The sequence below is a fragment of the Plectropomus leopardus genome, chromosome 15 (genome assembly GCF_026936395.1).
Source record: "Plectropomus leopardus strain MGB_pleo_1.0 chromosome 15, ASM2693639v1, whole genome shotgun sequence".
NCBI classification, from domain to species: domain Eukaryota; kingdom Metazoa; phylum Chordata; class Actinopteri; order Perciformes; family Serranidae; genus Plectropomus; species Plectropomus leopardus.
The window spans coordinates 4,166,003-4,189,971 of record NC_142190.1 but is presented as its reverse complement, the minus strand read 5'-3'; the positions used below and the strand labels follow the sequence as shown (position 1 = coordinate 4,189,971).

General features: G+C 39.8%; 1 protein-coding gene across 2 annotated transcripts in view; it reads left to right on the top strand.

The window, feature by feature from the left end:
* Positions 1 to 652: 652 nt before the first annotated feature.
* gabrb4 (gamma-aminobutyric acid type A receptor subunit beta4) overlaps positions 653 to 23,969 on the top strand; it is a 68,660-nt gene continuing 45,343 nt past the window's right edge. For both annotated transcript variants that reach the window (XM_088088387.1, XM_042499096.2), the window contains exons 1-2: positions 653 to 1,814; positions 5,994 to 6,088. In XM_088088387.1, the coding sequence (XP_087944513.1) occupies positions 1,735 to 1,814; positions 5,994 to 6,088 (175 nt within the window). In that variant the 5' untranslated portion in view covers positions 653 to 1,734. The remainder of the gene's footprint in view (positions 1,815 to 5,993; positions 6,089 to 23,969) is intronic.

Here is a 23,969-nt window from a genome sequence, read left to right as displayed (position 1 = left end):
AGAAGAGCAGAAAATATCCCAAAGCAACAAATACCTGTTGAGTATTAACATGCTTAAAAAAAAAGAAAGTGGCTATAGAGTGACTATTTATCACAGTGGCCCTGACAGTGATGGTGATGATGATGAAGACAATGATGATGAAGCAAAAGCAGAGTGTGATATCCCTGACACGCCACATTTCTTTTATTGTAAATGGCGTTTTTTTCTTTTCTCCCCTCCGACTCCTTATCATAACAGAAATGGCTCCACGGTACATCAGTTGCTGTCTGCTTTTGTCCCACTGACACCACAGCGGTGACAGCATTGGGTCTGCTCCTTTAAATGAGCCTTTGCGCATAGCCTTCATCACCACAACTGCATCAGTGCTGGCTGGGGTTGCTTAGCAACTGGACAGCACAGAGATCCCTGAAGAAAACCTCCTCCTCTGTTTTAAACACAGGCTCGTGCGATTCTTGAATTGTGATGTTTGCATTTTTTTCCAGTGTGTTGTTTTGTTTTGTTAATGTTTAAAATGCAAAACTTCTGGTTTGTAATTGAAATAAATAAATAAATAATTGTAAAAGGTTGCGCGTGTTCGTGTGCGCGCGCGGCATCGCGCGTGCCTATCTCTGTGTGTGTGTTTTCCAAATTGTGGCAAAGTGGAAGAAATGCATGAAAACGCACCGGCACACACTCCCAGCATCCTAATGGGTTTCAGAGAGAATAGACAGTGCATGAACAGGCTGTCGCTAAGGAATTCACCTTAGGTGTCCCCCCCCCTTTCTCCCCCACAGTAGGACATCATTTTAATTTAAGGGGGGAAAAAATCGACAGGAGACAAGATCCCCTCATCATGTCTCTCCGGACTGTTGCATGTCTGTCATTTGTTCAGTGTTTGGAGGAGAAGACGCGCGGAGCGCATTAAACGCCATTTAACGTTGGACATCGGAGGCAAGTGCGCTTTTCAAAGCTTCTTTGATATGATATCCGACGTTGTGATACATGCATTGGCGTATAAGGGGCCATCCATATTTCTCGGCATCTAATTTTTTTTTTTTCACCAGAGGAGTGATATAGCCTGCTCTGACGTCTGCATCAGATATTACCCAGTGCTTTTTCAATGTGCATTTTCCCCTCAGTGACTTTGCGCTGATCTACATCATCATCAGCAGCAGCAACGGGGGGGCAAAAAAAGGGGAATGAAGATTTCATTTTTCTTTTTTTTAAACCTCCCCTTCTTCAGCCGGCGACCAGCGTTTCAAACAAATATCTTTTAACAACATCACGTTGTGGAATAGTCTGGGCTGCCGGAGCATCGCTGCTGGAACCATGCCTCTTCTGCAGATTTGGACTGGGAAATTTCATCCGCCGATTTGATCATCAAGGCTGCTGCTCAGTCATTCATGCCAGTGTTTGTTTTTTTAAGGGGAAGAGGACTTGTCATCACTTTTAAAAGTATTGTGTATGCTGTTTTTTGAGCAAGATGTCTGATCTTCTGGTGTTGGTCGAGGGGCTCTGTGACCTGCACGGATTTCCATAGCTGGGGAAAAAACAGCGGGGGCCAATTACCAGAATTTTGTTTTTCTACAAAAATCAAGATTTTAATGAAGACATCGCATGCGTAGATGTAGGCTAGTTTATTCGACATTTTTTAAAAGGCAATTATTTTTAATTGCCTGCTTTTACTTTGTGCGTTTTACTGGAGGACCACTGGACTGGTTGGATTATAGAAACTATATCTAAGGATTTGTGGAGATGTTGGGTCGTCAAGAAGATAAATTATGTGGAATTTTCTCTGCTCTGGCGGCTTTGTCCTTCTTCTGCTTTGTTCAAAGGTAAGAAAACGTCGCTTGGGGAGAGAAACCAACAAAAAAATCCACCTTCACACCAATAGACGTGATTACCGGTCAATAAAAGGCTGAGATGTGGCAAATCGCATTAACGGGGTACCCAGGCCTACTTATTAGGGGCATTGCTGCCGATATATGCTCTATTAGACGGTGCTGTGGCGCGCGCGAGCGTAAAAACATGCGCGTGCATGGTATCAAGCCTATTGTGAAACCTACTCCCGATATCAAAATGGGGATATGTGTGCAAAGGGCGACTCTCAGTATGCCTAAAATGACAGCACAAGCTGATGATTAGCTGATAAGATCAATCAGGAGGATCGATTGATTACTCCAGGGTAAGCAGCCAGATGTATGAGTCTACACTGCTGTGGCCACTCTGTCTGGAAGCCTACTTATATCACTCATCCCTATAAAGTAATATTTTTATTCATATAATCATTTTAATTGCACATTTTATTGAAAAATCCATCAAAATTGAGGAAAAAATTCCAGTAGGTCATCATCTGCATTTAAGATTTAAATAAATTAGCTCCTATCTAATCCCTGAAACATTGTGAATTACTGCACAAGCCTTCAAGATCACCATCCCAGCCCCAATCTCCAGATCAATCCCTTTATTGTTTTGTTGTTAAAGGCACTGATAGGCTGCAGATCCCTCGTGGCCTACTCCTTTTCCTTGGCTGCAGTAACCCACAGCCTCAGTTCTCAGAACTGGGTCGCACTTTCCTGACATCCTGATTCCACTATAATAACCCAGAATAACAGATGAAAGGGGCGTAATCTCGTATGTGTTTCAGGTGATATTTCCGCCTTGTGATGATGATGCTCTCGGGTGTCAAACCCACAAGTCCCGTGTAAGCGGCCAGCTTGATGAACAGCTGCACTACCTATGAGCTAATTGAACAGCGCTTCCCTGACTGAGCCGAGGGCTAGTGCTCCTATCAGGGGAGCAATTTTAACCCACTTCCTCCCCTCGTTTCCCCCCCTCACCCACCCCTTACGCTCATTCCATCCACACCCTCCTCCTCCTCCTCCAGGAAGCTCAGCTGGAGAGCCGGGCTCAGTCAGGTGATGCAGGTCATGGCACCAATGTTATAAGTGTCAGTCAGACTAGTGCGGACTATAAGTTCCTCTTGGGGATAGTCTGTCTCCGAGCTCAGACCGACCGAGCCTGTGCCTCTGACAGCACGATGGGAGGGTGTGTGGAGATTATTTAAACACATGCATGAATAAGACTGGGCTTCTACCTCATACATGAGCCAAAAAAACAGTGATTGTGACTTTTAGATCACTTTTTCTGAAAGGATTGACATCAATAAAATGCTTGGGAGGTGTATCACCCTCACAAACCTTTAACTGATTTGATGGAAACATGTAGGTGGGGTTACACGGGGAAAAATGCACACACAAGGCTGATTTTTGAACCTTCGCCTTGACAACACAAGAGTCAGCATAATTTTAATATGTTTGTCTGACAACTGACAGCAACATACAAAAAATATCCTCTGCGCAGTGTGAAAACTATAACTGAAATTAAGAAAGAAATATGACAAATGAATGCTTCCTTTAGAGCAGTGGATCCCAGATGGTCCAGCCACAGGGTCCAGATTTCTCCTAAATCACTAGTTTAAGGTCCACACTTTAGATAAATTACCACACATTCAGTTTTATTTCACAAAATGTAAACAGCACGTTGGATTAGAGGACAAAGAAATAAAACTGATTGCAAGAATTAACCAAAACAGCACCTCAAAATAGAAGCTCTGTGCTGGAAAGTCACTGTACTTCGAAATAATCTCTGTTTTTTCACAAATATGGCAAATTCACCTGTGGTCCATTTAGAATGGGCCCCTGACCCACCTTTGGACTGCAACCTAACAGTTGGGAAGCATTTCTTGAAAACGCTCAGCTTGCTCTGTGGGGGCCACTTTTCAAAATGATCAGAGTTTGGGGCCCAGTTAAAGAACAAACATTTATTGTATTTATCAGTATATATAATAATCAAATTACCTGTTTTGAACCGTTTTATGTTTGCCAGGGATTCGTTGTTCATTAAATGCCTGGATAAGTCATGGAATTTTACAATCACATGTTCCAGGGCTGAAGAAGTCAAGGAATTAGTAAAGAATCATTGAAAGTTTTGGAAAAGTCATGGAATTTTGTTGTGTGTAGTTAAATTGTTTGCAGTGATGGTCAATGAATCATCCCAAAAAGATGCAGAACAACCACAAAGAATTCAAAACAACTCCAAATAGATGCAAAATGACCCCCAAGAGACACAAAAAAGCAACCTTACAAAGAGACGCAAGAAACAACCACCGAGAGTCATGCAAAACAACCTCTAAAATGACGCAAAAAGCACCCCAAAGAGATGCAAATACACTCAAAAAGCTTTTGAGTCGATGCATTTCCTCTCTCCCTTTATGTTTGAACAGAGTTTGAATCTGATATCTTTGAAAAATATAAGTAGGACAAGAAGAAAACATTTTTATTATGGGTCCTGGAAAAGTCATGGAAATGTTTTGAAATTTTGTCCATGAAAATGTGTGGAAACCCTGGTTTTATGTCTAAACTCATTGTTGGCAAGTTGTAAATGAAACTGAAGCAATGCAGAACAGGTCAGGTGTATGCAGGAGCGCTTCAAGGATTTGAAGATATACAGACCTCTGTCGTTTTTTTTACATTTTGTGTATGTACACAGAAAACAACTTTAAATATCAGATGTTGGCAATTTGTACATATCGTTTTAATCCAATTTTTCCCATCCACCCACTATCTGTGTCCCTTACCACCTGTACTCATACTTCCCTCCAAAATCCCATCCAGTCAAACTGCCCCCGAAACCCCACCCAGCCACCAGAGAGTGGAGTACGTGCAAACATTTACATGCACAACAGTTCTCATCCCAAGTCGTCACATATTGTTGCTTTGTCTGTGGACTTTCATGTCTACATATTACACTCCAGGTGTCCTCCTGCATCTGCTGTTGATGTTCCTAGATACAGCCAGTGCCAGGATGTCAAAAAAAGCACGTGGTTTGGTTGAGAAAAAACATCATGATCTGGCTCTACATTCATAAAGAAAGCAAAGAATCTGCTCCTAGGTGAAAGTTCAGGGTTTGTTGGACCCATCCACCTCCCCTCCCATCGGTCCTAACAGGACCGTCACGCTCCTTATATTATGTCCTTACCAGCAGCGTTTATACATGATGCCATCCAGTAAGTGTATCATACAGCCATGTTACCAAGTGATGCCGTCAGTCCATGTATCACGATGCCGTGCCAGGTGCCATCCAGCTGATTGGCAGCATATCTTAACAACTCAGAAGGTTCTTTCCAGCTGCATTAGAAACTCCACCTTCTGGCAGTATATCATACCGTTACAAAAAGTGGCGTTTGGCGTCAGTATCTCACGCTGAAATCACTCACAAAGCAGCGGTATTTGACAACTTCGGAATGAGAACAGGTTGACATACAAGCAATAACTTCAAATAAAGACATGAAATTAAATGAACAAATGACGAAAAAATGCACAACTTGTTATGTTTTCATGCACTCTGGCATCTTATTGACATTCATAGTATTAGAAAATGATCAGCGGACCATCCAGCACACAAATGTGGGCCAGATTTGGCCTGTTGGCCTTAAGTTGAGCATGACTGCTTTAGAAGAACATATGATGTATACATGTGTTAAATGCTGTTTCACCATGTAAGGGCTTCCCTTTCAAACATTCATGTCATTAACCCACTTGAAACCTGAGAAACCTGTTTTGTTTTTGGGTTTTTTTCCAAGTGAAAATAAGGCAAAGAGCAACAAAGGAAGAAATGACCTGAAAATTAGCAAAAAAAAAATAGTAAAAAGTAAAAGAAATTACTGGAAAATTTGTGAAAAATTAAAATGCCCTGGGAAAAGTGCATAACAATATATGCAACTATGATAATTATAAATATAGTTTTCCTTGTTTTGCTTGTGATAGGCGTCTGAAAGCGTCACAAGAGAAGTGTTGTCGCTCCATGTTTCAAAGGGTTAATGTCCGTGCAGTAATCATTTATTGTGCCATATGTGTGTTCTGTAGAGAAACAAAATGTATCTGTTTTTGCTGCTTTTTTCCCCCTCTCCACTACTTAAAATGGCTCTAAACACTCGTGCTTTCTGCCCGCAGCTCCTCCACTGGAAGCTCTGGAATGTCTGTGGCCAAGACCACCGTGGACAAGTTGCTGAAGGGATATGACATCCGTTTAAGGCCTGATTTTGGAGGTACGTGTTGAATCCATTTTGGGCTCTGTTATCAGGGGTATTTACAAGCCGAGGTGCGTGCACCGTGAGCCATTCCTGCTGAAATCTGTCGAAGAGTCGGCCCTTGGCAAAATATAGGGGGACAGCTTTGATGTGACTGCTACCATGTCATTACTATGCATCTATTCACATATCGAAGATGGCTGCTCCTCGAGAAGTAGGGCACACGCGGAGAAGAGCAGTCAAACACTATGCTTTTTAAAAGCAGGGATAGTGGATGTATTGATTTTTTTTGTTCTGATTGGAGATGTTTTATGGCCTCGTTGTGTTACATGGCGGCTTTTCTGTGGCATTTGATTTGCAGATCAGGGAAAACACTTTTGGCCCATTAACTTTTATTGGAAATTGTGCATCTTTTATATCCGCTCTTTAGAATAATGGTTATTTTGATAATTGCAGAAAATAGAAGGCGTGGGGGACAAGTCATTAGTGTGTGTCATTTGGGTTGATTGTTTGACTGAAACTATTTAACCACAATAGATGTTGAGCGGTATGAAAATAGTTGGAATTTTGAGCAGCATACTAGCTTTTTAATGATTTTGTTAATGGTAGGGCTATTTTAAAGGGATAGTTCAGAATTTTGAAGTAGGGTTTTATGGGGATCTTAACCATAGACTGTATATTTCATACAGTAGATGTCAGTTGGTATACTCCCAGGTTGGAGAAGCAAGCTATTTGAGTCTTTGAAACTTGAGCAAAATGGTTTGATTTCCTTAAAAAAACATGGGGAAAAAGGTCAATGACCAACTTGGCTAGAAATGTCCCACAAATTGCAAGAAATTACTAAAAGGAGACAAAAAAGTACCTAAAAATTTGCTTTAAAAAAATAGCTTTAAAAAAAATTAAAAATATGTTCTATTGTCGGCTTTTACTAATTTCTTGCAATTTGCGGGACATTTTTTTTTCCAAGCTGGTCGTTGCCCTTTTCCATTTTTTTTAAAACAAAGTAAACCAATTTGCTTGAGTTTCAAAGATTTAAATGCTTGAGAAAGATGTCCGAACACAACACTGATGAAGAAAACTGATGTCAGTCCACATTTCAAAGGGTTAATGAATGGTAGGCAGAGACAATGTGGCACCTATAACATATCTGAATATGCTGTACAGCCAGGTTATGTGTACAAAAGCTCAACTACATTAAGAGAAATCATTTAATGATTACATGATACATGATGATGTTTATCGCCTTAAGAACTTTACATATTTAATTCACTGTGGCAGTTTGGCTTTTGTCTGTTTACTAAATAACGTGTTTAGAGTATTCACTATGTGTCTAATGTAGGAATATATAGATGTACAACTTGTAGACTGAATTTGGCTGATTATTTTTATCATATTTAACAGATGCAGTCTAATATATGAGTAGGTATATTAGGTATATATATTAGGTGTATACTATTCAGCAGTATCTTGTTAAAATAGGCCGCAGGCAGCAGCTTGTCAGTCATGCGACGACATCACACTTGATGAGAATGAGAGCAAGCAGTGAAAAACATATAGCAGGTGCGCCTCCTCATATAACCTTCCTCTGGTTGGGTGCTCTGCCAAAAACAGATGCTCTGATGAAGGCTTATGTGCCAAAATGCGTTAGCCTGATGTTAGCCATTGTAAAAAATATGTTATAGTTGAGGTTACGTCTCCGTTCTGTCTTTTGGAGTGCTGCCATTCCAGAGTTGTTTTCAGAGATTCAGAGGAAGGAAATGAGAGCAAGCAGCAAAGAAATGTCTCATTCACACCAGTTTCAGACATTTGAATGAACCAGAAGTTGTTATGAGCATTTTGTTTAAGAATTTTCAATTTGCAGTCTGTTTCAGTCAAGGAATTATCAGCTTTATTAACACCCTACTGCCCCACACCAAAGGCATTTCAAGTGGTGTCTTTGTGATAGCTGGCAGCAATTTTAACCAATCTGAATGACTTTAAAGACTATTGTCTTCTTCTCTAGCAACTCAAGTCAATGCAGACAAACCAGCTAAGGAGCCGATTACATTGCAACAGTTGTTGCATGAAACGTTAAACTTTTTTTTGTGGTTTGGCCTTTTGTTAACACGACAACAGCATTTTAGGGGCCTGAAAACACAAACTTTTAAAACCGGTTTTTGAAAACGCCACCCTTTCTGTCGCCATATAAAGTGACAATACGCAGATCCTGTGAAAACAGTGACGTCATGGCTGCACTTTGTACGTGCACATTACATTTCAAACAAAAAGCCATGTGAGAGTGGAGGGACAACAATAACAACAGTAGCAGACTACCCAGCCGTATTTGTACTGCTAACTCTATTGAGTTTATTAATGCTGTCAGTTCTCGTCGCGTGCGTTCGCCATCATATTCTTGTTTGTCTATACTCAAATTTTGTGCCATATTTTTGTTGACCCAAATTTAACTAAACTAATAAGTACATTTTACATCAAACTAATTGACTGACATGATTCATGCAACAGCACCATTTTGTATCACATTTTATATGAAACATAAGCAAGAATGTGAGGACATGAAAGAGAAATACTTCGTTTTTGGCAGATTTCAACATTTTTTGAGCTACCTTGACTTAAGATGATGTCAATATACATCTGTTTCACTATTGGTTGCTTAAATTATAAATTTGTTTGTTATAGCCCACTTTTGTCTAGCAGGCTGTGAATGCACTGGAGTGGGCAGAGCAAGTTTTACAGAGTGAGTATCCCAGGCAGAGAGTAGCTGTGCTTTACCCTCAGGCCAGGGAGCTGTAGTCCATCATGTCTTGATATTTCCAACATCAGTCAGCTACTTCTGTCGTGACACAACTGCTGACGACCTTCAGCTCTTGAGATTCAACAAAGAGGGCTTTAATTTGGCACAATGCTGGGCACTAACTGAGGCTCCTAACAGCCTGGCCAACACCCGCATTTGAAATAAAAACTAAAAGGTGTACATCAGTGGGAAAAAGACAATGGTTTGAATGGTGCCATATGATTTTATTGATGTGTTGTGGCCTTGCCAAGAGTATATCCAGATGAGAAGTCCACTCTGCAATCACGCTATTCAGACCCTCTTCTCCCAACTGATCTGCGAGCAAAACAGGAATTCACTCAGACCCCAACAGTAGGTACTCTGGTATTCAGGATCTTGCAGGGAAGTGAATTGTTTGTTTGTTTTTTCGCAATAATAGGCATTTTTATTATCTAATTTGTAGAAAAACTAGGCTTTGTTTTCCTGACTAATGCATCAGTTGCATATTGTATATGTATGTCCTCTCTTTCATGATCTGCTTGTTTGGATTATAGCCTTCGGATGTAACTCCCTAACAAACTGCCCATGGCCATGGAGATGAATCATAGACCACAACACCCATGTAACCTGAATGATGCATTACGTAGATTTAGATTCAGCAAGGCAACCAGAGCATTGCAGAATAAGAAAGCTAAGCTAAGAAAGTATTTTTTTGAGGATAGCACCAGTGTTTTTTTATTTATTTGTTTTGTTTTCCCATATTTGTGATATGAGAGTATAAATTTTGAACTGATTCATACTATTACTACCTAAAATGAAAGTATGTTTGTCATGATGCAGATTTCTTTTACAGATTTGCTCACAAATTAAGCAATATTTTCGATATTTTCAAGAATATTTTGAAGCAGCTTGTGAGAGTTCTGCAAATCTGGCATTACCTTGTAGATATGACCATTAAATAGAGCTCTTTTCTACTATGTGTTTCTTTTGTGCGAGATTTGGCTCTGAATTACTGCAGTCTGAAGGCCTCCAGAGTTTCAAAGTTAAGTCATTTCAGTGAGTAAGACCAGATTAATGCCTATGTTGCAAGGTAGTTGCGCCAGATGTTTGAGCACTGTGCATTTTGCCTTGTGTTTGATGACGTGACCTAAGACTGCTCTGTAGGGTTAATGATAATAGCATACAGTATTGTGCCTTCTGTTGGGAGAGTTTTCCTTCCCTGACTTTCAAGAAAGCACTCAAAATTTCTCAGGGACCCAGAGATGGCTGGAAACCTAATATCATCGTCATGGTCAGATTGGCCATGACTGGCAAAGAGAGATCTGACTGAATTGACAAGAAAAATCAATTACAGCACTATATCCAAAGCTACTGGGTAGTGTTTAAGAAGGAGCTGGGCACCCTCAAGGAATTTAAAGTTGGGAAGCACATCAGTCAAGAGACCACCTCAGCTTGTACTTCATGCCATGAAGGCAAAAGCATAGGAAGAGTTGGAGCATTTGCACAGATGATGGATCATCAGGCCAGTGCTTGTTTTGAAGAGGGTGGCACCCATCAAATCATTCCTGAAATTAAAAAAATGATATGAGCCGAATATTGAAAGGCACAAAGATTTGTTTGTGTACAACTCCCATGTACAGACATGGGCCAACCATGTGCTGTACAGAACCTGCAGGTTTTCCAGCTGACCAAAGAATCTTCTTAGTACTCTTCACAAGTAGAAGGTACAAAGTCATTGGTAAAATCACCTGCTGAGGTTATAAGACTGTTTGCCCTCCGCAGCACATGGTTGGCCACCCTTGGACGAGTGTTATTGGCATCTATCTCAACCATTTCCCGGTACAAGTTTAGACAATGGATAGAGGAGGACGTTATGTCGGCACCAACAGTGTCTCGACAATGCTTTTGGGGGACCAGAATGGTTGTACCTAACATACATAAAGATCATTTGGGTGCCTCTTTGTTGAAAGGCCATGCTCAGCTGTATGTTTGGTGGCCTAAAATAGACAAGGAGGTTGAGACTAAGCCAATCAAGAATGGTTCCACCAACTCCTAACATGCTCAAGGAAGTCCATCCAAAAAGCAGATGTTCCTCATCTGTCCCTGGAATCGTGGATGCTCACTCAGAGTATATTGACGGCCCCATTGCGATAGGGTGTTTGCAGTCCATGGCCTGCTCAATTTTTTGAGTTCTAGAAAAATAGCATTCATTACAGCTTGTTTTTAACCTGCACCTTATGGTTTAGAAGAGCAAGCAAGCACACAATATAGGAAGGCTTTTAAATATCACCAGGAAAGGTTTGGCTTGTATTCTGCACCAGCTCACCTTGACATATACAAACCCTCTGCAATGCATGGCACGGTCTGTCTGACACATGGCCTTAACACATACAGTACAGTACATGTTGGCCTGGCAGGATATTATGCTGTATGATGAAGTGGTTTTCATGAAAGTGATGACCCATAAAATGTATCTGAATAAATTTATTAAATAGAGTAATGAAATACATGACCTAGCTAAATCAGTTTCATAAGAGGCCCATATAATTATCAACCAGTCTCTCAGTAACTTTACAGATATGGTATTACCTTGTAGTAGATGATTATTTGAATAAATTCTACGACAATAATAAAAGTTTTAGATTGTAAAGAAAAGCATGCTGCTTTGGCGTGTGATTTAATCTCAGGACAGTTCAAGTGCGTCTTTGTGTATTTATTTTACCTACTGTACCACTGACTTCTCTGCTCTTTACTGCAATGTGCATGAAAAGACTCCTGGCTTGTTCAATCCAGTGAATCTACGCAACCAGCCTTGTTGTCAGATTTTTTTTTTAATACCACCTATGGCCATGACAAAGATGCCAATTAATGGACAGTTTGTTTGATTGTTTTTTACTTACTTATGTGTAACGTGGTTCCCACTGATCCTTAAAAAGTCTTAAAATATATTGAATTAATTGAGCTAAAAATAAGGTCTTTCAAAAGTCTTCAAAATGCTTTGGAAAGTAAGATTTTATGAATTTTTTTTTTCTTATGTGCATTGTAAAATCTCAAAATAATTGGTTATTTAAAAAAAGAGGAAAAATAAAAAATGAGAAAAAACAAGTCATGTCATTGCTTTTACTTTAAATATTTGGGGGAAAAAATCCCCTAACTTTAAGTAATTCATGTCTTTTTATGTTTTTTGTTTTTTTCTCCCATTCGGATTATTGTAATATTGATCTTAAACTTAAATTAAGTTGCTTTGAAAAAGTCTTAAAAGTCTTACATCCCACTTGCCTTAACCTGTGTGAACACTGTGGGCTACAGGGTGTGTGGTCACTTTTAAGTCTTTATCTGCTCCTGCATGCGATCTTGTAATAGATTATTTCTTTGTATGCGCACTCCTGTTATCAAGGGGTCACGGACAGTGCGGGGTGGGGTGTGTACCGTTGGTCAAGAAAAAAAGGGCGGGGTGTTGTGACATTGCTTCTGTCGCCATGTATTGATTTGCACATGGGAACTGGAATCATGTAGAGTAATGGATCACCCATGTGCAGACTTGCTCGACATTCTATAGAGAGATAAATTCACAGTATCAAGCTCAATATTGAAGAAAAATCCAAAAATCCAAATGCGTCACCCAGTCAGTCAGCTGGGAGAGATAACAGGACCCAGCTCAGCTCTCACCTTGGTCACACATTCGTCCTTCTGGAGGACATATTTCATATCAAGCTGTCATCATCACGGGAATGGGTTTTATGAGCCCAGCTCCCATCATTAACAAAGCATGAAGGGTGACATATCACAAATGCTGTGAACATGCCATTCTCGCTGCTGAGCTTTTAATCGAGGAGAGCATGACATTGCTGGACTACAAAGAAACAAACTTGTTAAAATTCCCATTCATCAGCCCCAGCACTACAGTATTTTATGGATACAACCACACAGACTCAAATATGCTGTTGTGGGACCTTTTTTTCCGGACAAGAAGATAGCTGGAACAAGGCATGGCAAAATATGTGTTCAAATGCAAGTGATGATTATGAAGAGCATAGTGAACTTGAAAGCCTCCCCCACCCCACCCCCACTAAATATAGTTGACAAATGTCCAGCGGCTGTTCTGAGGCAAGCACTTTTGAAATGGTGACTTTGGGATGAGCTTGTAGTCATAGAGACAATATATTCTTATATGATCAACCCTGTGTAGGCTGCGCTGTATAATACAACTCTGTTTCCTTTATTATATCTGTGTGATACTATATTGCATTTAAAATAATGTTGTGGTAACAATAGGTGGATTTCTATTACAGCATTGTGCAAAATGTAAACAGTATTTTGGAAATGTTTATAAAACACGATTGTGAGATGACTATGATTCCTTTGAGTCATGTTCTGTAACTTCTCCTCTGGTGATAACTTTCCAAGAAGCATGGTGATGGATGTTCAAAACATTAGCAGGTTTATTTCTATTGCAGCCACCACACTAGCTGTCATTATTTCCAATCCAAGGCAACGTAGGAATCTTATGCAAGCAATAATGAAAAAGGCAAGCCCCTTATATGTGGGTGCGGCTACATATGAGGCATTTCTAGGAGGTCATAGTCCACAATTTCATAGAGGAAGTCTTTTGAAAAGTTATAGCACTTGCTACACCATGGCCAAGGGAGCCAGTTTCTACCTACAAGTGCAGAGCGTCATGTGACCTATAAAAGCAGGAAAAAAAGTGTTTCAATTGCAGTTTTGCAAATTACAGCTTTTTCAAATCACCTGACTCTGATTACTGTAAAGTTGAAGCTTCGACTGCGTAGACTAGGAAGATGCAGTGCGCTAATAATTCCATTTTCACTTAAGGCTTAAGTGCAGTAGATGATGACAGCATCAAATACAGTTATGAATCGACTGTATAGTGGTCATGATTGCTCCAGAAGTTGTATTTGTATTGCATGTAATGCACTGGGCTGTTTCATACTATTCAGCTTATTTGCAGTGGTTGTTGATTATGTCAGCATTTACATTGTCTTCTTCTGCCTCCGATACTGAACATGGAAAATAATTTAGATTATCAGCACAAATACAGTGCTCTGATGCTTTCCTAAGCTACTCTCCTTCCTTACTTTGTCCTTGTCTGGTGTAATAAACAGCAATACTGGCTTAGTGTGTATTTAAATGGTATTCTGTCAGTTGTGCAGCAGAGAGAAAATGAATTTCACCGAGCATACTGTAGATGTGCATAAACAGGATGACAAAGAAACTGGAGAGCCTGTAAATGTCTAACAGAAGGTGCTGTACTGGGGTAATTTATGAAGTGTTGTCAATTGTTGTAGACAGCCCTGCAGATTTTAGAAATCCACGTGACTGCTCAAAATTGCAAGCAGTAATCTGTGCTGTGATTATTTTGGATGACTTCAAATAAGGGCTTCAGAGGTGCATGTGGAGATGCAAAATGTGTCTGTACAGGATGTATTAATGAAAGTTCACTTGTGTTCAAAAAGGACAGAAAGGAAGGCGTCCTGTCCTCAGACTGTAGTATCACAGCAATGTATAGCTCCGCTGAGAATAATACAGAAAACAGGTGACTGTGAGAGTCCTCGGGGGGTCTCTGGGGTACTGAGAGCATTTTCAGTTTCACAGCAGTTATCAGATCCATGAAATAAAATTATTTTTGTTAAGAGGAGACTCATATAAACATTTAAAGGGGTAGTTCAACCAAAAATGAAAATTCAGTCGTCATCAATGATAATTTGCATAATAATAATGACAACTCTTAATAGTTTATCCGTCACACCCACCCCCAACAGCCATAGTGTTAATTCCTCTAATGCAGTGAACATTGAAAGTCATGTTGCTTCTATAGCTGCTCATAAAGCCATGCTTCTCCACTGCAGACAACTGTCTGTCAGGGCTCCATTACAACATACATTTATCACAATGTACTCTAAAGGAATTTGACACCAGCCTTTAATGGTTCCAACTGAAGAAGCATTAGCGTATATTTTGCAGTTTAACGATCTCGAACATTAAAAGGCATCAATAGGTGCCAGGAGCGCAGGGACGTGAGAGCCTGACTCGATCTGTGAGGCAGCTTGTGGCCATAAACGTGAGCACCTGATCCCCGGCTATAAGCAGCATTCATTTTACCACTCTGATGCAGCCCGGTGCCGGTTCATCCTGTCATCAAAGTACGGTCACCTGTCCCTGCCTGCCGTACGCAGCCTCGGTTTTACTGATCTCATTTCCCATTGACCCAAATGAGCCTCAGCTGCAGCTTGATCTTGTTTGTAATGGAAAAGCAGTAAATGTAGCCATGAAACTGCAGATCAGTTGCAGTGAGACTGGTGAGTAGAATAGACACTTAATTGACCGAATATGAAAGAAGAGCCCGGATATATGAGTAAAAGCAGGAGCTGTAGCACTTTATATTCAGGTTCTAATGTACTTTACTGTATGTTCTGTTAGTGTTATTGATGTTAAACTTTGTGTCCTGCAAGAGTACAGCAGGGATACTCAGTTTGCTTTGCTTGGGGGCCACTGCAAAATGACAGGAGGCCAGGGGCCCGTAGCAGCAGCCCCATACATTTTTCTGGGATGTTTCTAGTATATTAGGACATTCCTAGGATTTTAGGACATTTCTGGGATTTTAAGACTTTTCAAAGATTTTGGGACATTATTTTGGATTTTAGGAAGTTTCTAGGAATTTAGGACATTTCTAGGATTTTGGGACTTTTCTCAGATTTTAGGTCATTTTCAGGATTTCAGGACATTTTATGGATTTTGGGACGTTTCTAGGATTTTATGACAAATCTAGGATTTTTATGATGTTCCTGGGTTTTCAGGACGTTTCTAGGAATTCAGGACATTTGTAGGATTGTAGGACTTGTTCTCCTTTCAGCATTTCCCCTTCTTTTAGGGGACGCTACGGCAAATCAACCTCCTCCTTTATAGAATTCTAGGACATTTCTAGGATTTCATTGCATTACTAGGATTTGAGTCCTTTATATGATTTGAGGACATTTATAGGATTTTAGGACATCTGTTAGATTTTAGGGCATTAATAGGATTTCAGGACAGTAGGGGCTAGGACAGCTAGGACCTGTGCTCTGTCAGGGAGTGCAGGGGATCCTCCACTGACACTTTTTTTTTATAAACAAGCTCTATTTAATGCTGTTTTGTGCACTCTGGCACCTTATGGATACTAAAAGTACAAAAACAATTTACAGTGTGAATCACTTTATTTTTGGTGTGAATTAGAAAATGGTTGGGGGGCCACGTGTCACCCTATTGGGAGCCAGATTTAGCCCGTGGGCCATAAATTGAGTATCACTTCCGTATGTAATTTAATGTCATTGATCTTAGGCTTTGATTCCTGTGAGATTAGACTAAATGCTCTTTACATACTGTATGCATGCAGAAATACTTCCCACACAATAGTTTTCCCCTTTGAGATCGTGACTGATTGATGTGTGCAGGACATCAGCTGCAACCTGCATTCTGCCGGCTGCAGCCAGGAAGTGATATACAGCTGCAGTTCTTTCAAGAGTGGACACTTTTGCAATACTGAGGACAATCTCTTAGTCTGTGTGCAGCCACATGTCAAATGGTGGGCCGCTTTGCATACGGCCTGATAGCACAGGCCGTCGTAACTCAGTCTCAAAGTAATGCCTATTCAGCGAAAAAACAGGAGTGTGTTGTCAGTATCCCAGGATGGATGTTGGGGCATGAACAAGTGGTATCTATCCTGATGAAGAGAGAACACACAGTGATTTATTTCAGAGGAAACACGGGAAAAATGCTCAAGCTGGGCGCTTTTCCCTCTTCCCTTCACTTAGATTTTCTATTTGAATTAAATGAGGTGTGTATGTAGGCAGGCAGAGGGGGGCAAGGGTGCTGAGAGATAGCATGCAGGAGAAAGGACATACTTCATCTTCCCATTCAAAGTGTTGTTTTCAGCAACTTTGAAATGAAGGAGAAAAATGCTGATAGAATTGCACCAGAATGTATCGCAGTGGACTGCAAAGTACAAAAACCTTAGGTCAGGCATTGGTGAGGCATCCTGCATGCTGGGCTTTTTTTTTCTCCTTTTCCACTCTTCTCCTAAGGTCCCCAGTGACTCACTTTTTGAACCTGCAGAGATTGATGGGAGGTGTGCCCTTGTGGCCAAGGGCAAGATGCAGCTATCCAATTGTTTCACATAGATAAACAAGGAAAGAAATGTCATTTACAGCATCTGGAGATAGAGGCTGCCGTCCTCACTACCAGGAAGCACGCTTAAAAGCCCATCTCATTATTAAACTCCAACAGCCGGCTGTGTAAAACGGGTTTCCACATAAAAATGATGTGTGCATCATGCAGAGCTGGAGGAAACAACAGGATGGGAGAGTGTCGATGTTGAAGTCAACAATATGAGAGAAACATTAATAATATAAAAGCTAGACTTTATGGTCTGCAAGCTGTACTAATATGCTTACGGTCAGAGATCTTCATAATAATTGGCCTTTGTAGCTGCATCCTGTTTGATGTTTGGCCAACTATGTCTACTACTGAGCCATTATCTAAACAGTTCCTGCAGGATTTTGAGGGCTTTGTGGGGATCTTGCATCCCAAAATGCCTGATTTCACTGCAACTTTTCTGAAAAATTGTAATGCATGTTGCAATGCTTTAGGCACACAAATCGCGAGAGCAAGTGAAAATAGTAAAAAAATAGTTAGGATTCACCAAATGATTCAAATAATATCATTTGTTTCGCTGGCTCTTGGGACTGTTGCTTGAACTATAGGTTGTACTTCCACATTTTTGTATTGCCCACCAATGCAGACACAAGGAGTATAGAGCTGGATCAGGAGACAGACCCACCCATAGCTGTCTGTCTCAAACTCCAACCAAAATTCAATTAAAACATTACAACTAGGCAGTGCTGATTGAATAGAAATCAAGCTTATGTAACGCACTGCCTATTTCTTGCTTAAAATATTTTCAGAAACATATTTTAATGCCCTATTTAGCTGTAAAAGCGAGAATTTGTGAACAGGAAGTGGGTGCCATACTGCTTTCTACACAGTGAAAATGGAGATCAACAGTAAAACTTGGCAGCGGTTGGTTATCAAATATAAACCAAGATTCTGTTACTAAGATGTATATTTCTTGCCACATTTTCAGAACCATGTTTTGACTCAGCCTTTATCTTTAAAATGAGATCTAGATGGCAAAATTTGAGTCAAACGGACAAGGATGCATTATGTCACCTATCAGCAGGTGCATTTATTAGTACGATGCATTCTAGTTGTAGGTTTTCTACCTTTTCAGCAAAAGCAAATGTCACAGTCCTTTTTCTCTGTTTTCTCTAGTCATGTAGTTTTATGTTAGGATCGTAAAATACTTCTTTAAATTACGTAACAACTGACTTATTTTAACCCAAGCCATGATCTTATTCTCTAACCCTTTTACTTTTGTTACCTACACCTTTTTTTTTTAACATTGAAAACCTACTTGTTAAACAATTGGAATTAGATATTCAAATAAGTGCATGTGTCTGTCGCTGGTTCTCCCTAAAGGTTTTTTTTTATATTATTTTAGGAGACACTGGCAACTGACTTATTCTCTCATTTTGGTGTGAGGATGTGTTGTTAACAACCCAGACACCATTTTGCAACGACATGTTCATTTTCCCATAACTCCTCTGCAGCAACAGCTGTGTTACAATCAAGCATGTTAACTTCGAACAAGGCCAAAGCTCACAACATTGAGCTTTGTCATCGTAGGAAGTAAAGAACTCAAGTAGCTGGCTGTTTGTTGGCACTGTTTTTTAAGTGCATGCTTTCAAAAGATGATCCATTATTCAAGATTTTTTTTTTGTCGGGTAGGTACATCGACGTCGCGGGTACACTGTGTCTGCTCTTATTGAGTCATCAATTTCAATCAAAGTCTGCTATGCAAACATTTGAAAATTACTTAAACATGTTAATGTGTCATATAGACGTATGTTTTTCTGCTGATGTGGATCATAATCAGATAATCTCCAAATAGTCAGATATTCTGTCTTTTACATAACTGCTGTGTATGTTAGACATATATTTATTTCTGAAGTCAAATGCCTACTGGATTATCATCATTTACTACCTGCAAAGTGCTCATTTAGTTTATAATTTATGCTGTCGGCTCTCCATTAAAAGCATCTGGAATAGATCCGTCCATTTTGCCCGTAAGGTCGCATGCCTCTACAGTTCAAGTAATAGACATACGTATTAACTGACTGATGAACTAAACTCCTCCTTTAGTAGCACAACGCACCTTTGTCTTTTCGTCTCCTTATTTCTTCCTTTGAGTCTTTGAACACACACCAGCACACACTGTCACCTTTCCTTTAGATTCCACTTTCTTCATTGGGTGTAGTTTATTTTGTTGTCCTGACTTTACATTTATGCGGTTTTGTTTTTGATACACTATTTTTTCCGTTTTTGAGTCTGTCATTTACAGTCTGTTATCCAGCTCTGTTGACGTTTGTTTGTCACATTGTTGTTTTTTCCTTTGTTTTGTTTGAGGAGAGATGTTTTTTTCCCTCTGAGTTTCTTTTTTTTTATTTCACCTGCACAATGTGACTTTCTCTGTTCCTTTGGTCTATCATCATTTCATGTGCAAATAAATGAACTCTAAACTCTAGGTGGCAGTGCAGGAGAGGCAAAAGGTATTAATAAGTCAGATTTATTCAGACAAAAAATATCATTCAATACGTGGGGCACATGATTTTTCTTAGTTGAAGCTTTTTCATAACTCATATATTCTACTGCATCTCTCTTACATCCTACACTGGTCAACAGACAGTTGCACATCCAGTATGTTGTTTTCAGCTGTTTCATTTTAGCCGTTTCTCAGATGAGTCGCCAGAAGAAAATCTTGGCTTTAAACATTTCTGCAAATGTAACATTTGCACGTATCATATCAACATTTCTACAATGACGTAGGGATCTTCTTAAGTCATGAATGCTTCCTTGGTAGGATAGGTGCTTCAAAGAAAGACTAGGCAAGACTCCTTCCGAGCATTTGGTGAACAGTCTTTAGAACATGCTATCAAAAGCCCAGGTGTGCATTATGCCGCCCCCACCTCCGTCCATCCATCCATTTTCATCCGCTTATCTGGGACCTGGTCAAGGGGGCAGCAGACTGAGCAAAATACCAACACGTTCTCATCCCAACTCATTGCATGGTGCCGCTTTGTCAGTGACAGCCCGTTCCAGTTGGACCCAGAAGGTGGCTTTTGTCGTCACACTCGTACGCTGCAAGCACTGACGGAGCGGACATATTTGATGATTTCGGAGTGAGAACGGGTTGAAAATACTCCAGAATTCCCTCTCCCTGACGACAATTACCAACTCTTCCAGGGGAACCCGAAGCAGATAGGACATGCAATACCTCCAGCATGTTCTGGGTCTGTCCCGGGACCTCCTACCAGTTGGACGTGCCCAGAACACCTCTAATGGGAGGCAGCCATTCTGCTCAGATGCCCGAACCACTTCAGTGGCCCCTTTTGAGCTCCTCACCTTATCTCTAAGGCTGAGCCAAGCCACCCTATGGAGAAAACTCATTTTGGCCACTTGTAGCCGTGATCAGTTCTTTCGTCACTACTCAAAGCTCATGACCAGAGGTGGTCGTTGGGATGTAGATGGACCAGTAAATCGAACGCTTTGCCTTTTGGCTCAACTCCCTTTCCACCACAACACTCCGACACAGCTCCCACATCACCTCAGATACCATGCCAAGCCACCTGTCCATCTCACATGACATTTTACCCTTACTCGTGAACAGGACCTTGAGTACTTTAACTCTTTGAATCTCCGCCTTCATTTATGGCAAATTATGCACAAAGAATTGTGGGTGCTTCATTCACACTGAGGATACATACATGCATCCTTGAAAATTCTCTGAAGAAAGGACTCGGTCCTCGGTAGAATTTGAAGCGTCCTTGACATTGGAACAGTCCTTCGGCAGGATTCGATGACGTAGCATACTTGAAATTCAGCAGTTTAAGAAGCCTGCCAAGCTACAGACCACTATTCGAGTACAACAGACAAAACTGGCTGTTTTGTTTTTTTTAAGAATATGATGCATTTTGCAGTTCATAGGGTATATTTTATATTAAACCAACTCTGAGAGTCCAGTTTTATTATGCCTACTGTCTTGTCATTGGAGAGATGACAGGAAATAAGGGGAAATATATAGGGGATGACATGAAAAGGTCCCTGGCCAGATGTGAGCCAAGGACGCTGTGGTTTATCGTCATTTCCTTAACCCCCTAAGCTTCCAGGGCAGCACAATATTTCATACTTTGCCAGCTTGAAAAAAAGAAAAAGAATCCAGGGTAAAAAACAAAACAAAAACATATTTTGTCAATGAACAACATGATCCCTTATTTGCTTGCATGTACACCAGACTTAGTGTAATGGTCACAAATTAATATATTAATGAAGAATTAATTTGTGAATCCAGCTCTCTTGAGACACATTAGCCATGATCGTTGAGGAGGATCTACACATAATTACCACAGGTTAATGTAATTATGCAGGCAGCTTCGGCAGGACTTACCGTTACATGGCATGCCACTGAAGTAACCGGGATTTACTGCATATGTAGGGTTACTCCAGAGATTAACTTTGACTGAGTCGGAGGCAGTTGTCTCTAACTAAAAGTCCTTTTCCTCTTGGTTATACTTTATTATTATTATGAAAGGACATGGGAAAGATGGCATTGATCAAAACTGTCAATGTGTGACTTGCTGAATAAATTAGGTCTTTAAGTAAATAAATTATAAGTTGGATCATAAAGGACTATTAAATAAATAATGCACTTATTTGGCCAATAAGTTTCCTAATGGCTTCAGGATAAATCCTGCAGCAAGCAGACATTGTCCTCAAGTACCCACTCTGTACATGGACATGCTGCCTTTTCTTAACTATGAGATTAAACTTCAAGTCTTCGTTTCATTTCTTTTTGAATTTTTGTTTAAAACAGAATCGTGACTCATACCATCTTGCACATACCGTCCTCTGTTTGTGCAGTGCTTGGCCATCAAATCCAGCTCTGCACATCTGTCTGCAGCATGAAGCATCATTTTGTATTATTGCACTGTTATGTCCAATTTATTTTTCTCTGTTGTAATCATTTTTTTTAACATATGCTTATTACCTTTATGCAGTTACGCACTGAAACATACAGCACGCTGTACAAACATCTGAACTTTCCCCCAGAGGAAACATGGCAGTTTCAAAACAACAAAAAATAATTTTAATAATAAAAAGAGGAAGTTAAACATAAATTTGATGTGCAAAGGACCATAAATAAATAATAATTACAGTAAATAAAATGAATAACATGAAAAAGCATATAAATACAGCATCTATCAGGGTACATTTCCCATTTTTCACAGTGAATTGACATTTCCAGTGTTACCTCCCTCCTCTAATGCCTCTTTAATATCACTGTTTTTGAGAAATACCCAAAATTTCCTCCAAATTTTATTACGCCTTAATCATTTTACTGTCTTCAGAAAAGTGATGAACCTTAACTTATGAGAGAATTGGCATACATTTTTGACATGCTTTCATTCCCATGAGATGGACTCATTGTTTAACATCCAAATGTGCACATTTATTTCATACTTTAAAGCAATGTTTTATTTACCTGACTAATCTAAAATTAAACCATATCCTGTAATTCACCCTTCGTCCCTTCGGAGTACTTTAATAATGCGCCTCATGGGATTGTAATATATGAATTTGGAAATGCAGCCACTAATGTGTGCAGTGTTTCATAATTCACTGACAAAATCTGTGTATGTAAGTAGGAAGCATTGTTCATATGCAGCTTCTTCCGGTGGAATCTAAGTAGGTTTCATATATCAGGTTGGAGGTTTGTGACAGGATAGGACGATAAGATGAGGCCACCTTTACTTATCCCCTGTCTCTCTGGCTTCCTGTGATGTACTGCCTCTGCTCTCCTGTTTTACCTCATCATTTACTTTTCCCTTCTCCTCCTTCTTTTTTCACTTGTCGTGCACGAGCTGCTTTAATGCTTTCCCTTTTATTCGCCGGCTATCACCAATCTTACCTTGCTATTTCTCTAGTTGCTGTAACTGCACTGTATATTCAGACAGAAATTTTACAGGTGGATTATCGGCCATTAGATAATGGCAGTGTTGGGAGGGTTACTCTCAAAACATATCCCACTACAGATAACTGAATATATGCCCTTAAATGTCATTTGTAATGTATTCCATCAAATTACTCAAAGTAAGTTGCATATTCTAAATATTTTGTATTACTTTTGAAATACTTCAAAATTGTATTGTTGAGCTCATTTGTCAGGATCTTATATTTTCACGCCTGTTACTTGTATTTGGTTACTCTCCAACCCAAGATAATGGCAGTGCAAGCTGTAGAGATGCCATGCAACTTTTATTTGATGAGAAAAGTCCAGTTGAGATTGAGATCTCATTTTCAGGACACTACATGTAAAAAAATAAATAAATAAAATTTAAAAAAGGTTCCTGAAAATCCCCTAACCCACAGTCTCGATTAGAAATAGTCAATGGTCAAGTAATAATGAAAGTAAATAAATATTATAATAAAAAAAATGTTGTGGAAGGAGCAAAGTGTCTGTAAGAAACTAGAGTTTATGCGCGGAGTGTGAATAACCTATTTTATTTTTAATATTAATAGAAATGATTAAAAAAGAATTGATGGATATGGGACAGTCATAGAGGGAATGCAGGTTAAATGACTGAAGTTAAAGATATATGACACAACTAATTAGGCATTGAGAAAAATGTTGAGCAGAACTGCAAAATAAATTGCAGTGTCAAGTCCGTAGGTCTCCTGGTGGCCTGTTTGGGCAATAAAACTGAACAGCGTGGCTTAGATCAAATCACACTGGGGACGTTACTGCTTTTATGCTGAAATATCGAGTACAACATTTCCAACATCTTTTTACTGCAGAGGTAATTATTAAACAATGAAAGTTTTTCCCCTTTTCTTCATAGACTGAGGAGTGTCTGTCTTCCTTTTTTATACTGACCACTTTCAAAGAAGTCATATTTCCTCACCACCTTTGTGTAATCCTCTCATCAGTCATACAAAAACCTAAATGTGGTGTAATGCTGC